At 58.5% G+C, this 13,450-nt stretch overlaps 1 protein-coding gene and 1 long non-coding RNA gene across 3 annotated transcripts in view; one reads left to right on the top strand and one right to left on the bottom strand.

The window, feature by feature from the left end:
* MYO18A (myosin XVIIIA) overlaps positions 1–13,450 on the top strand; it is an 82,793-nt gene that overhangs the window by 45,625 nt on the left and 23,718 nt on the right. For both annotated transcript variants that reach the window (XM_040641071.1, XM_040641070.1), the window contains exons 15-24: positions 487–628; positions 782–941; positions 1,867–2,053; positions 2,351–2,594; positions 5,319–5,428; positions 8,512–8,577; positions 11,647–11,775; positions 12,472–12,615; positions 12,994–13,083; positions 13,216–13,335. In XM_040641071.1, the coding sequence (XP_040497005.1) occupies positions 487–628; positions 782–941; positions 1,867–2,053; positions 2,351–2,594; positions 5,319–5,428; positions 8,512–8,577; positions 11,647–11,775; positions 12,472–12,615; positions 12,994–13,083; positions 13,216–13,335 (1,392 nt within the window). The remainder of the gene's footprint in view (positions 1–486; positions 629–781; positions 942–1,866; positions 2,054–2,350; positions 2,595–5,318; positions 5,429–8,511; positions 8,578–11,646; positions 11,776–12,471; positions 12,616–12,993; positions 13,084–13,215; positions 13,336–13,450) is intronic.
* On the bottom strand, positions 4,051–9,086 carry LOC121105044. The gene is made up of 2 exons (XR_005837489.1): positions 8,951–9,086; positions 4,051–4,376 (listed from the first exon to the last, which is right to left on the bottom strand). It is a non-coding gene; the product is annotated as an uncharacterized LOC121105044 (long non-coding RNA).

The raw sequence follows: 13,450 nt of genomic DNA, 5'->3' as shown, positions 1-13,450 counted from the left end.
GAGTTTCTGACCCTGCAGGAGTCCCACCTGCCGTGCTCGGAGCCCTCTCTGGGATGCCCCCACAGGAGGACCAGGGTTAACCCCACAGCCATCGCTGGTTGAGAGCTTGCTTTGGGCCATGCCCCCTGCCCGGGGCCTTCCAGACTTTATCTCGTCTAATCTGCCTGGGAGGTGATGCCCAGGGAGCGAGGGCACCATGGGCTCACCCAAGGCCCTTGTGACTTCTCAGAGGATGAGGGTGGTTCACGGAAAGCCTTCAGCCTTTGGTGACTTGGGACACAATTCCTAGGAAGGAGATTTTGCTGTGGGCTTCTCTCTCTAACCTCTGTCCGGCTCCCTCTTTCCCCTTGCTGCCCAGCTGCCGCACAAGGTGTCAGCTGCGAGTGGCAGGAGCCGCGGTGCGCGTGCGTATGTGTAGCAAGTTTATAGTGCGTGGCTGGGCCAGGGCTCCGTGGGACACCGTGGCTTTTCTTCGCTTCTCCACAGGTCCGCTCGCTGGCACGCACCGACGAGGCGAGGGGCCTGCTGTGGCTTTTGGAAGAGGAGGCGCTGGTGCCAGGGGCCACCGAGGACGCCCTCCTGGAGCGGCTTTTCTCCTACTATGGCCCCCAGGAGGGTGACAAAGAAGGTACTTGTTTCCCCCGGAGGGCTCCCTTGCTTCCTTTCCAGAGGACCCACTTATATGGGTCTAGAAGGTACTGCCTGGAAGGGCTCACTGAGTCCCTGGGCTTTTTTGGGGCCTGTGCCCTGATGATCTGAACCTTCCTACTCCCACACTCAGGCCAAAGCGCCCTCCTGCGCAGCAGCAAGCCGCACCATTTTCTGCTGGGCCACAGCCATGGTACCAACTGGGTCGAGTACAACGTGGCAGGCTGGCTGAGCTACACCAAACAGAACCCGGCCACCCAGAACGCCCCCCGGCTCCTGCAGGACTCCCAGAAGTAAGAGCACCGCTCACCCTGCCCACGTCCCATCCCCGGGGCTGGCTTTGGGCTTCCTGGTCTCAGAGACCCCCTCACCATCAGGGTGGATAGCCTCTGTTCCCTGAGAGGGGACAGCCAAGGCCAGTCGGTCTTGAGGGCCCGGGGGTGGCCTCCTGGAGTAGAAGTGGGATGGACATGGTCGGAGGGACCTATAGTTTGAAATTCGAATGGCACTTCCACGTTCTTCATAGAAGGCAGGAGTAACAAAAACAAACAAATGAACGAACAAACAAAAAACTTAAAAAATGGGGCGCCTGGCTGGCTTAGTCAGAAGAGCGTGCAGCTCTTGATCTCAGGGTTGTGAGTTCAAGCCCCATATTGGGTGTAGAGATTACTAAAAAAGTAAAATAAAATAAGATACAAATAAAAAACTTTAAAAGAAGGCAGGAATAGCCTTAGAAACCCCTCAGTCACATAAGGCCTGTCATCCATTTGTTTATTTAGCAGATAATTATTGAGTGCCTACTCTTTTAGATACGTGACAGATGACAGTAAATAAAACAAAACTCCCTGCCCAGTTGGGGGCCGGGGGGTGGGGGACAGCTAACAACCAGTAGATGTCATACACAGATTATGTGGTATGGTAGGGAGTGTTGGGCTCAATCTGTCCTGGCACCCTGGACCTCTGCCCTCCCTGGTGATGGAGAAGAGAAGGTCGCACTTCTGCCCCCTGTGCCCCACACTGGTTTACTCTTCTTCCTGTTTGTAGATTTCCCTGCAGTTTCTCTCTAGGGTGTGGGGCATGCAGCCCCAGGCCAGATAAGCCAGGCCCCTGGCCGTGGCAATACGAGGGATTTGGGGTTGTCCTAGGAACTGGGAGGACACCCTCTAGTAGTCTATCAAAGTGACTTCTTTCCCTCCTTCGCCCTTCCACCTCTGGTAGGAAAATCATCAGCAACCTGTTTCTGGGTCGGGCAGGCAGCGCCACGGTGCTGTCAGGCTCCATCGCAGGCTTGGAGGGTGGCTCACAGCTGGCGCTGCGCCGGGCCACCAGCATGCGGAAGACCTTCACGACGGGCATGGCGGCTGTCAAGAAGAAGTCACTGTGCATCCAGATTAAGCTGCAGGTGGTGAGTGTGCCTGCCCAGGCGCCAGGGCCCTCTCGGGGCTCCTCTGGCCATTCTGGGCACACCAGGTTGCCCGGTACCCACTCAGCGTCCCCCTCTGACTCGCTCGCCACTGGTGGGTCCTCTGTTCAGTGCTGCTGCCCGAGTGGCCCCCGGGCCTCATGAGGGTGGAGTTGTCCAGGCTTGGCATGTCTCGGCCAGCAGTGGGACACCTGCCGTCCTGTGAGGAGCAGAGATGCTGTCCTGGGCACGGGCCAGGCCATCAGAATCCACTGAGGCCTGTCCCTTTCCCCTTGGCAGGACGCCCTCATTGACACCATCAGGAAATCAAAGCTGCACTTCGTCCACTGCTTCCTGCCCGTAGCAGAGGGCTGGGCCGGGGAGCCCCGTTCCGCATCCTCCCGCCGCGTCAGCAGCAGCAGCGAGCTGGACCTGCCCTCAGGCGACCACTGCGAGGCCGGGCTCCTGCAGCTGGACGTGCCCCTGCTCCGCGCGCAGCTCCGGGGCTCCCGCCTGCTGGACGCCATGCGCATGTTCCGCCAAGGTGGGGCCTCCTTCCCTCTCGACTCTGCCTCTGTTTTCTGGCACCGTTCCTGCCCCTCCCCACCTTCCAAATGGGACCCAAATGGGTGCTGCTCCCCTCCTGTCTCTGCACTGGCCCTAGACCTCTTGTCTGCTCTGGTGCCTGCTCTGTGCGGCTCTCTCCAGCCCCGTCTGTTCCTTTCTCTTTCTTTCCTCCTGGCTGACTCCCTTCTTCCTCCTCTCCCTTCTGTATTCGGTCCTGTCCATCCCCTCCCCGCCCTGCCCCACGGGCCCTGTCCGCACAGCTCCCTCTCCCCCCTTCCCTGCTCTGCCCCCAGCAGCAGACCTGTGCCCACCTCGCGCCATCTGCTCAGTGGCTCTGACTACCTCCGAGAGCGGGCCGGGCCGTAGCCCCCAATGAGAAATGAGGTGCTAAATCTTTCTGAGGTACTTAAAATTCCCAAGAAAGGCCAGCCAGACCCTTTTTATGGACCCATCTGGAGGAGGGATTGAAAAGGGTGAGAGTAATAGCACAGTTGACCCTTGACCAACTCGGGTTTGAACTGTGTGGTCCACTCATGTGCGGGCTTTTTGTAGTACAGTACGATGGACGTATTTTCTCGTCCTTCTGCCTTCCTGGATGACATTTGCTTTCCTCCGGCTTGCTTTACTGCAACGATACCGTGTGTCCGACCCATCACATACAGTAACGGTTCGTCAACTGTTTACGTTATCAGTAAGGCTTCCGGTCAACAGTAGGCTATTAGTCGTTAAGTTTTTGGGGGGAGTTAAAAGTTATATTTGGATTTTCGACTGCATGGGGTGCAACTCATGTTGTTCAAGGGTCAACTGCTCCATGTCGTTAGAGCATTTATGGTATACCAGGCACCGTTCTGAACCCATCATACACGTTACTCGTTTAATCCTCACAACAATCTCATGAGATGTTGGTACTATTACCGTCCCCAGATGAGGAGACTGAGGCTCAGAGAGGTTAAGTAGCTTGCCCAAGGTCACACAGCTCATGAGTGGCAGAGCGAGATTCGACCCACGTGGACCAGCTTCCAAGTTCATGCCTCTCGAGTAGGGTTTCATTTGCCTGAGAAGTTATGGGCTGCCAGATCTCTGCCCTTTTTTCCTTTGCTAGAACTGGCGGGGTCCCACCTGCCCATAAGGTCCCCTTGAGGCAACCCCATGGACACCATCACTTTTCCTTAGCAGCCAAAGCCACAAAACAGGCTCCCTGCCCTGCTCGAAATAAATCATCGATCTGTCCCCACGTCTTGATATGGAGTTGGTGTTTATTATTTCAAAACCAGATTGTTACCGCTCTGAACCAAAATCAATGTGCTTTACTCAAACAAGCAGATCGATGAGGCCAGCAGCAGCAGCAGGCCCCCCCTCCCCTCGCCCAGCCCCCAGCCACCATCGATAGTGCTGATGATTAATTAAGATGCCAGGCATCCAGACCTGCTATCCTGGCCCATCAATTTAATTGCAATTCAGATACAATCAATAGCTCACTTTGTCTTGGCCCCTCAGCGGCCCCCGCCTCCTGTTTCAATTATCGGGCACATGCATCAGCCTCATCTCCCAGTTGGAGGGTTTCCCGGAGCTAGCGAGGCCGGTGTAGCAGAGCGAGCCCCCGACGGGCTCTCAAGAGCCCGGGTTTGGAGTCCAGCTCTGCCTCCAGCTGCAGCCTTTGTGACCTTGAGCAAGCCCGTCGGTCCACCTCCTCGGCCTCAGTTCCCATGCCTGGAAGATGCGTTGGATCTGGCCTAAGACCACTTTCCGGTTTGAAATTCTGTGAATGTGTATGAGTGGGTCGCTCAGTCCTCTCCCGCGGGCTCTGGTGCCCTCAGGTGGCTCAGGGTGACTTCCTACCAGCCACCATCCTGACCTTGCTCCAAACCAGAAGCCATCTGACCCTTGTCCTGGCCTCAAGCCTACACAGTAGGGAGGTCTGTACTAGAGGTAATGCTCTTCAGGGGAAGGAAATCTAGAAGTCTTTAGGTCAGCCGGCCTAGGGCTCAAGGTCAGGATGGGAGCAGGAAGGGCACCCTTTCTGTACCCTGCTTCAGGGGACTGAGGAAAGGAAGGAGCATTTTACTGAACACCCACCACAGGAGCCAAGCCATGCTTTCCACATATTTTCTCATTCAAACCCCATGACTACCGTGCAAGGTAAGCAGCAGGTCCCCCCTTGAAAGATGAGGAAAGCAAGAGTCAGAGATGTTGAGTGACTCGTCCAAGGTCACATGGTGCCAAGAGCCAGGGCCAGGATTCCACCCCCAAGCCCGTGCACTTTTCCTCTCGGCTACTCTCTGTGGCCCAATTTTCTTTTTCCGTGTTAAGTCCTGAAGACATTGTTCTCTCTGGGTATAGCAGAGTCATAGACCTGGAGGCTAGAAAGCATCTTTCTTCTCCATAGCTTCGCTTCCAAGTGGGCAGCTGTCCCCTCTTCGCACACCTCACTGACAAGGTGCCTGCTCCCCTCTAAAGGAATCCATTCCCGTTGTAACCTTGCAGTTCCAGCTGGAGGGCAGCCCCCCCCTCCCGCACCCCTGCCTCTTCCCTCTCCACCCTCCTTTCCCAGGCCTGCCTCAGCCTCAGGCTGTCCTCCCCCAGCAGCTTCTGCCCCTTCCGGTGACTGTCCCCGCGTGGGACCTGGGCACAAACGGCCATCTGGCATGCTGGGAGCAGACAGAGCACCGCCGGACATGGCTCTGGGCTGCCCTCTCTCTAGGTTACCCTGACCACATGGTGTTTTCCGAGTTCCGCCGCCGTTTCGACGTCCTGGCCCCACACCTGACCAAGAAGCATGGGCGCAACTACATTGTGATGGATGAAAGGCGGGTAGGTCTGGGCCCCAGAGCCCTACCAGACCCCTTCCTTCTGTTCAGACCCCTCCGAGCAGCTGCCCCTTGTCCCCTAGAGAGAGCCAGAGCCTTTGCTCCAGCTCCTGGTTTTGGCTGCCCAGGGCCAGCACAGGGGCGTGTGGCAGCCAGGGGAGAAGGGATCCTGGCGGTCGCCTAGAGGAATCAGAAAAGACCCACCCACTTTGGAGGCCAGAGTTGGGGGTGTCCGCTCTCTGGTGAGCTGGTCCTCTAAGAGCCTCCCAGGTGGCAGATAAGAACTAGTGTTCTGGGTGTTACCACCGGTAGCCCCTGGGCCCTTCGGCCTTAACTCCCACATCAGGGATGGTTCCTGCAGCAAGAAGCTGTCCAGGGGTGGGGCAAGCATCCCTCCTCGGGGCAAGAGTGATACGGCAAGGCCTCCTGGAGCCAGGGTAAGCCGAAGGCTCCCGGGCCCCTTGTCAGCGCAGGCTGCTGAACGCAGGGCTGTCACCTAGGCTGTCACCCCCAGAGGCAGCTCCTCAGGGAGCCAGAGGGCTCCTTGAGCAGAGGAAGCCTCCTTCCCTGTGCTCCGGCCTCAGGTGCCAGGCCTGACTCTGAAGGCATCTCAGACCTTAGGATGGCTTCCCTAAGAGGGAGAATGCTCTGCAGAATGGGCCAGAAAGCCCCCCTCCCCTTGCCTCCTGAGTCACAGACCCACATTCACGGAGGCCTCGAATCCTTCCCTCCATCCAGGACCTGCCAGTGTCCTGGGCAACCTTGGTGTGCGTGTAGATGGCCCACCCCCTTCTCTCTGACCTCTGACCTTTATTCCAGCCTCCCACTCACGGCTACACCCAGGACCTTGTCACCCCTGGGAATACTTCACCTCGGAAATCTTAAATTCCAACATGGCCTTCCCTGCCCACAGCCTCCTAACCTGTGCATCTCACTTCTCTCCTCCTCTCGGGACACCTGCTCTTTGACTTTGTTGAGACCTCTCATTTCTGGACCCCACTGTATTTTCTCTGCTCTGTCCATTCCCTTCTGACTTTCTTTTCCACTCAGCCTCAATGCCATGGTCCTGCCCTCCGGTCATTTGACCTCCATCACCCTCAGCTCTCCTGCGCCTCCCATGGCACCTGCCCTGCCCAACCCCCATGCTGAAGTGCCAGCCTCCGGGCATCTGCCTTCCTCAGTTTAGGGTTCCCAAGGGCTAGGGGAGAAAAATATACAACCGGGTGGACTTGAAGTCCTACCAGTTCATGGTCTCCAGCCTCAACTGAGCTCTTGATGTGGCCTAGCAGGTTTTTCATATGCCCCACCCCTCCCTGGTCCCTATTCCAAGCTCCTTCCCTGCTGTTCGGTTCTCTTTCTCCTCCAGTCCTCCGCTCCCCTGCCTTCCCAGGTCATCTCCCCAGCAATTGGCCTTGCCTCTAAACGGTAATAAAATTGAGGCTCCAACTTCCTCCTCTGCCTTCTGTACGCTTCTGTTCGGGTGCCTGCTTCCTCAGCACTCCTGTCTGGGGTGGGAGAGGTGTCCCTCCCCTCGTCCAGTCCCTTCCTCCTGTGCTTTGGAATCCATTCCCGGAGGCCTGCTCCATCGGCACTAACCGTTCTCTCTCCCATTCCTTCAGCCTCTCCTCCACTGGCTCTCTCCACTCAGTGGGGAAACACCCTGCAGATAGTGTGCTCGGAAAGGGGCTTCCATCAACCTTCCCTCACCCCGGACTATGGTCTGTCGCTCGCCTGCCCCCACCCCGCCACTGCCCCCCATCCCTTCACCCTCGGCCATCTGGATCCCGGCCCTGACACCTTGGGCCGGGTCTTCTGTCGCCCATCGCCCTCCACGTAGCCGGAGCTCATGGCCACTTTACTGTGCTTGGCAACATCTGACTCTCTTGACAGCTCTGTTCTCTGCTCAGCTTCCTTCCTGCCGCCCCTGGCTTTGCCTTTGTCCCTCTGAGCACCCTTTCTGCCACCTGCCCCTGAAGTACAGGTCTCTCTCTTCCTTACAGCGCTGTCCTTGGCCGTGTGTGCTTTCTAGTCTACGGCCTCTTCCTGGCCAACCTCATTCACACCCATCACTTCAATGACCACGTAGGTGTTGACGACTCCCAAATCAATACCTGTAACCCAGGCCTCTCTCCTGAACCTCAGGCGTGCATTTCTATCTGGCTCTTTCTGGACTTTTCTACCTGCATGCCTTACAGCACCTCAAACTCAGCACGTTCAGACCACACTGATTCCGTCCCCTCCCCAGCCGACGCTAGCTCTTCCAGTTCCGACCTTGGAGAGTGGCACCGTTTTCTGTTAGCTACTTAAGTCGGAAACCTCCACCCAGTGTCCCTAGATTCCTCCCTGTCGTCTGCCGCGCCCCCTCGCACCCGCAGGTGCAAGGCTCTATCGTCTCCAGCATTTCCACCTCTTTCTACCCTTCGGGCTCTAGCCTCCTCTCCTGTGAATTCCTGCAGTAGCTGCCTGAGGGGGTCTCCGTCCATTCTCCCCACACCCACCCCCACGTGCCAGCAGGGTTCGCTGGAAAACGCAAACCCGCCCCTGTCCCCCTGACCAAACCCTCCAGGGGCTCTCGGTGCACACAGGCGCCCCCCCTTTGGCTACTGCCACCTTTCTAGTTGTACCCTAACCGCCCTACCCCCTTCCCTCCTCAACTACCAGGTTTCCTCAGCGCGTTCTCTTGTCTTGTGCTTCCGTGCCTTTGCTCGCGCTCGTCCCTCTTCCCAAAATGCCCTCTCCCCGACTTCCGCTAATTCTTCTTGTAACTGAAGACTCCGCGCGAGCTACACCTCACCTCCTCCAGGATGCCTCCCGTGGTCCCGTGTCTGACTTAGGCGCCTCCTCCTCTGTGTACTTCACTAATTCACCTGTCTCACTCCCCAGCAAGAGAGCTTACTGCTCTCATGGTCATCCTTACGTCCCCAGAATCTAATCGAGAGCCCGACACTGCGGAAGCCCACCGAAAGCGTTTGTTGAATGAGTAACGGACTGCCTCAGTGGAGGCCGGGGCAGGACTCGTGCCTGGGCGAAGCCCCGCACAGAGACGGGGGCGGCCCTGGCCTCCCTGACAGAGGCCTCTCTCTGCAGGCGGTGGAGGAGCTGCTGGAGTCCTTGGACCTGGAAAAGAGCAGCTGCTGCCTGGGCCTGAGCCGGGTGAGTGAGCGGTCGCTAAAGGAGGGCGGTTGGGCCCGGCCCGCACTCTCTGGTCGCCCTCGTCCCAATGGCTGGCCCTCCCCCCCTGCAGCAAACTCGACTTCCCTCCCTCTGAATAACCGACTCGCTCAGAGCCCTGAACACCCCTGTGACGTCAGGAGGGGGAGTGGGTTGGAAGGTGGCCCTGAACTTGGCCTGAATCCCGGTGTGGGGAGTGGGGAAGACAGAAGGGAGGAAAGCTGGACAAAGCAGGAAGGCGGCAGGCAGAGTACTCCAGAGGCCCCCCACCCCAGGGCTGCCGGGGCCCCAGAAGAGCAAGCAGGACGCGGTGAGGCCGTGCTGCCACCACCTGCCCACAAGCCCAATTCCTCACCTGAATGGAACGTGGTGTCTGAAAGACAGGCACGCCCGGGCCCGGGTGCCGGTCTGCCGCGTCACTCCATGCCAGAGGGTCAGGCGAGCGTCCCTCCCACGGGCAGGAGCCCCGCTTGCCTCTCTCTCCTCAGACTGGGAGGCTTGACGGGTGGCGTCCACGTATGTGCTCCAAGGGCCGTGGTGGGAGGGAGGGCGTTTGGAAGCCAGCGAGGGGGTTCTGAACCTCTCCACCTGTCAGCAGGGAGGGAGGGAGCTCCGTGTGCCGGGGCTTTGTGGGCAGTATGAGGCGGACGTGGATGCTTGCAAAAAAGGGCTTGGTGTTGCTTGTCCCCTCTGTTCTCTCGGCTCTGTCTCCTGAGTCACAGTCCTGCCCCTTCGCTTTCCCACCCCCTGGCTGTATCTTTGTCTCTGATGGTTTTCCCTGTTCCTTTTGGCCCTGGCAGTTCCTGGCTCTGTCTTTTTCAGGTTCTTGCCTTGTTCTCTGTGTCTTCTGTGGTCTCCTTCTGTCTCATTTTTCTGGTTTTGGTTTCTTGCTGTGTCTGACTCACCCTCTCCCCATCGCCAGCTATCTCTCAGCTCAGGGGCTGCCAGCCGAGCTTCCTCCCCGGGAAGCCTGCGGCCAGAGGCTTCGCTTCCCTCCCGGTCTCCCGGGCAGGCTCCTGCCCCTCGGGGGTTGGGCTGCTGCTGGCGTCGGGATGGCACCTTCTCCAAGGCATGTTGTGGGCAGAGAGGGCCTGTACCAGCTAGTGCTCTTCCCAGCTCCCATCTCAGACCCTCTGCCTCATCCCAGCTGCCTGGCCGAGGCCGAGGCCGGCGAGCCCCAGGGCCCACTCACGCCCAGAGGGAAGTTAGGGGCAAAGTTGGATGTTTGCTTGCCTCTGACTTGGGAGAGAAATGTCAGGGCGTCTAGGCTGTGGTGGGACCGGGTGGTGAGCAGAGATTCTGGGTGTTTTTCACACTGCTTCCGAGGAGAGGGTCGCAGTCAGAGCCCACGGGACCCTGAGGGCCCAGTCAGGGTCTTAGAGGACCTTGAGAGGCTCCTGATACTGTCTGTAAATTTGTATGGGTGAGTCTGTTGGGGAAGGAGAGGGCCCTGTGTTTTCACCCAGTACTCAAAAGGACTCCTAACCCCACGAATGTACAGCGTCTCGAACGAGGTCTCAGGCTCCCCGCCCCAGTCCTGAGGCCATCTTTTCTCTTCTCATCATGAGAACTGAGAATGGGAGCCACTCTCCAGCCCCTAACCCACCACCTCCCGTCTTCTGCCTCAGTCAGACCAGCTATGTGCCCTGACCACTAGCCCCTATGTCCGCCTCCTGGGGGACTTGGCTATTCCCCACCCCCTGGGGGAATCTCAGGCTCACACATTGTGAGAAATCAAGGCTCAGGTGGGGCTTGAGGCCCATGGGAGATCCCAGGCACTCAGCGCCAAGTGTGGGCTTTGGGGAAGCAAGCGTGGCTCAGGACCGAGCTGGCTTTCTCCTACGCCAGCCCCAGGGGACTGGGTTTCTGTGGAGTCGCCAGAGGCAAAGCTTTCTCAGCAGAAAACGAGGCCTTCTCTCCACTTCTTCCCTGAAGGGAGGCCTGGGGATACTGTACATATTGGTTTTGAGTGTTTCCTGCGCTCTTTGCCCCATAGAAGGGAATTTTCTGTGTTCTGGGCAAGGTGGAGGTGGGCACATACCTAGGTGTTTCTCTGCCATCTGTAAGGATCCCAGAGTCTCTTCTCACTTGTATATTTCCCCCTCTTCTCATAGCAGAGAACACTTTACCCAGCCCCAGTGCAGAGCACCAAAGAGTGAGAGGAAATGCTGGCTGTGGGGGTGCCCAGCTGGTTCCTCTCCTGTCTGCCCTCCAGCCCCCAAACCTGTAGGACAGGTCCCTTGATTGGGCCAGCCCCCGCCCACCCCCCTGGCTTTTTCATGAGCTGAAACCTGGGTGTGTGTGTGGGGGTGGGATGCTGGCACATGAAAGAGGAGGCTGTCTGAGAGGAGACAGAGTGGGGAGGGGGCCCCACCCTTTCTCTGCGCACAGCTTCTGGACCTTTCTCTCCTTTTTTTTTTTTTTTTTTTTAAGATTTTTATTTATTTATTCGACAGAGATAGAGACAGCCAGCGAGAGAGGGAACACAAGCAGGGGGAATGGGAGAGAAAGAAGCAGGCTCATAGCAGAGGAGCCTGATGTGGGGCTCGATCCCATAACGCCAGGATCACGCCCTGAGCCGAAGGCAGACGCTTAACCGCTGTGCCACCCAGGCGCCCCTGGACCTTTCTCTCCTTACACACATTCACCACCATCCACTTGGCCTGCTCCCAGGCAGCTGGCACCTGCAGTTGGGCCCTCTGGTGGGCTGTGGGCACAGGGGCATGGACGGTGTTGCTGGCAGTCCTGGGGGAAGAATCCGCCATCGATGTTGCTGAGGGGTGTCCTGTCCCCGTTTGACTGTGGCTGCTTTATTTCCTTCTTGTCCCAGATACCTTCCCTTTGACTTCCCTCTCCTTTTATCTCTCTTTGAAGTCAGATTCGCCTGGCCCTCCTCCCTCAGCCTTCCTGGGGCCTCTTCTTGCTCCTTTCCTCCTCGCCTGTTCCCTTGGATTTTCAGGTGCTTCCAGGGCCAAGGGCCACCTCCCAGGCCTGCTGGTGCCCTGTGCCCCCAGCCCATCTCCTGCCTTCATCTGGCCTGCTTCTCCACAGGTGTTCTTCCGGGCCGGCACTTTGGCTCGGCTGGAGGAGCAGCGGGATGAGCAAACGAGCAGGAACCTAACCCTGTTCCAGGCGGCCTGCAGGGGCTACCTGGCCCGCCAGCACTTCAAGAAGAAAAAGGTGCTGTTCCAGGGGCGGCTCTGTCCTACTCCCCAGCTTAGATGGCAGAGCAGAGTTCCTGGGGTGGGGTGGGGGTTCAAGGGAACATGCTGGGGCAGGAGGCTGGTCTTGGGACTATGAGTTACCGTCACCTGGGGGAGAAGAAGCAGGGGCCTCCCGGGGCCACCATGCCCTGGGCCAGGGTGGGGAATGGGCAGCTCCTTGGTGCCAGCGAGCGCGCTGGTTATGCCCAGCAGTGGGGCCGTGGGGCCTGGTCCTGGGGCTGGGGGTGGGGGGCAGCGCCTAGGCGAAGGTGGGCTCTGGATCATAGGCTGCTCCATGAAGATTAAGGAGCTGTGTCAGCGACTCCTTTTCTTATTAGCAAGTCCATAAAACAGCCAGCACCGCCGCCTCTTGTGTTTCAGCAAGATTAGGTTTTATAGCACATCTAGGCCAGGGTGCTGGAAATAATCAGGCAGCAAATAAAGCAGATGAAATTATTCCTAATGACGGCAGAGCGGTTAGTGCCCAGTGCGGTGCTCGCTGGGCCAGGCTCTCTGCCTCCCACTCTCCGAGGGATGAGGAGAGGCTGGGAGTGAGGGCTGGGTGGCATAGGGAGTGTTTGAACCAAGTCAGGTGGCCGGAGGAGCAGGGTGGGGTCCTGGTCGGGCTTGGGACTAAGAGCCCTGCTGTGCACCACCCCTCCCCCCAACTTAGATCCAGGACCTGGCCATTCGCTGTGTGCAGAAGAACATCAAGAAGAACAAAGGGGTGAAGGACTGGGCCTGGTGGAAACTCTTTACCACTGTGCGGCCCCTCATCGAGGTACAGCTGTCCGAGGAGCAGATCCGGAACAAAGACGTACGTAACAGCTCCGGAAGGGCCAAGTCGATGGAAAAGGACTAGTTCATCCATGTGGGCAAAAGTCTTGCCGGCTTGTCTTGGGCTCCCAAGTGCTCTTTATTTAGTCCAGAGAGCTGACATCCTTGAACGATGCCCGTCAAACAGAAGGCATCCCTCTGGGGTGCTGGCTAAGCGGCTGGGTAGCCTCTTGGTATAAAATCTCCGGCACCCTCAGCATCTGGGGAAGAGTCTAGGGATAGGAGACCCAGGGAGGCAGTGGCTTCCTTGTGTCCCGGCCCGAGCTTCACCGGCTTCATTCACCCCAACGGTGCAGATGCCAGGCCCCAACCTCTCGCGGAGCCTCCGGCTCACTCTGCCCTCTTCACCGCACCCTAGGAGGAGATCCAGCAGCTTCGGAGCAAGCTCGAGAAGGTGGAGAAGGAGCGGAATGAACTTCGGCTCAACAATGACCGGCTGGAGACCCGGGTGAGTGACTCCTAGCACCAGGCCAACTGGGCCACCGTGCAGGGTGCCAGGCCCAGGACACCCCCCCCACCGGGTTCCAGCTGAGTGAGGCAGGCATTTCAACTGGTGACGACTCCCTCCCCCCAACCCCAGATCTCAGAGCTGACATCGGAGCTGACAGATGAACGTAACACGGGAGAGTCCGCCTCCCAGCTGCTGGACGCGGAGACCGCGGAGAGGCTCCGAGCCGAGAAGGAGATGGAGGAGCTGCAGGTGAGGGCCGGGCCAGGCGGAGACAGCCGTGCTAGTGGCCACCACGCTCTGGTGTCCGTCTGCTCCCACAGGGACAGCTGGCCCGGCACCCCTGTCCACCCAGGGTGAGCACGTG

The sequence above is a fragment of the Ursus maritimus genome, unplaced genomic scaffold (assembly GCF_017311325.1).
Source record: "Ursus maritimus isolate PB19 unplaced genomic scaffold, ASM1731132v1 scaffold_24, whole genome shotgun sequence".
Lineage (NCBI taxonomy): Eukaryota > Metazoa > Chordata > Mammalia > Carnivora > Ursidae > Ursus > Ursus maritimus.
Note: the sequence above shows the minus strand (reverse complement) of the source record. Positions and strands in the feature narration are given on the sequence as shown.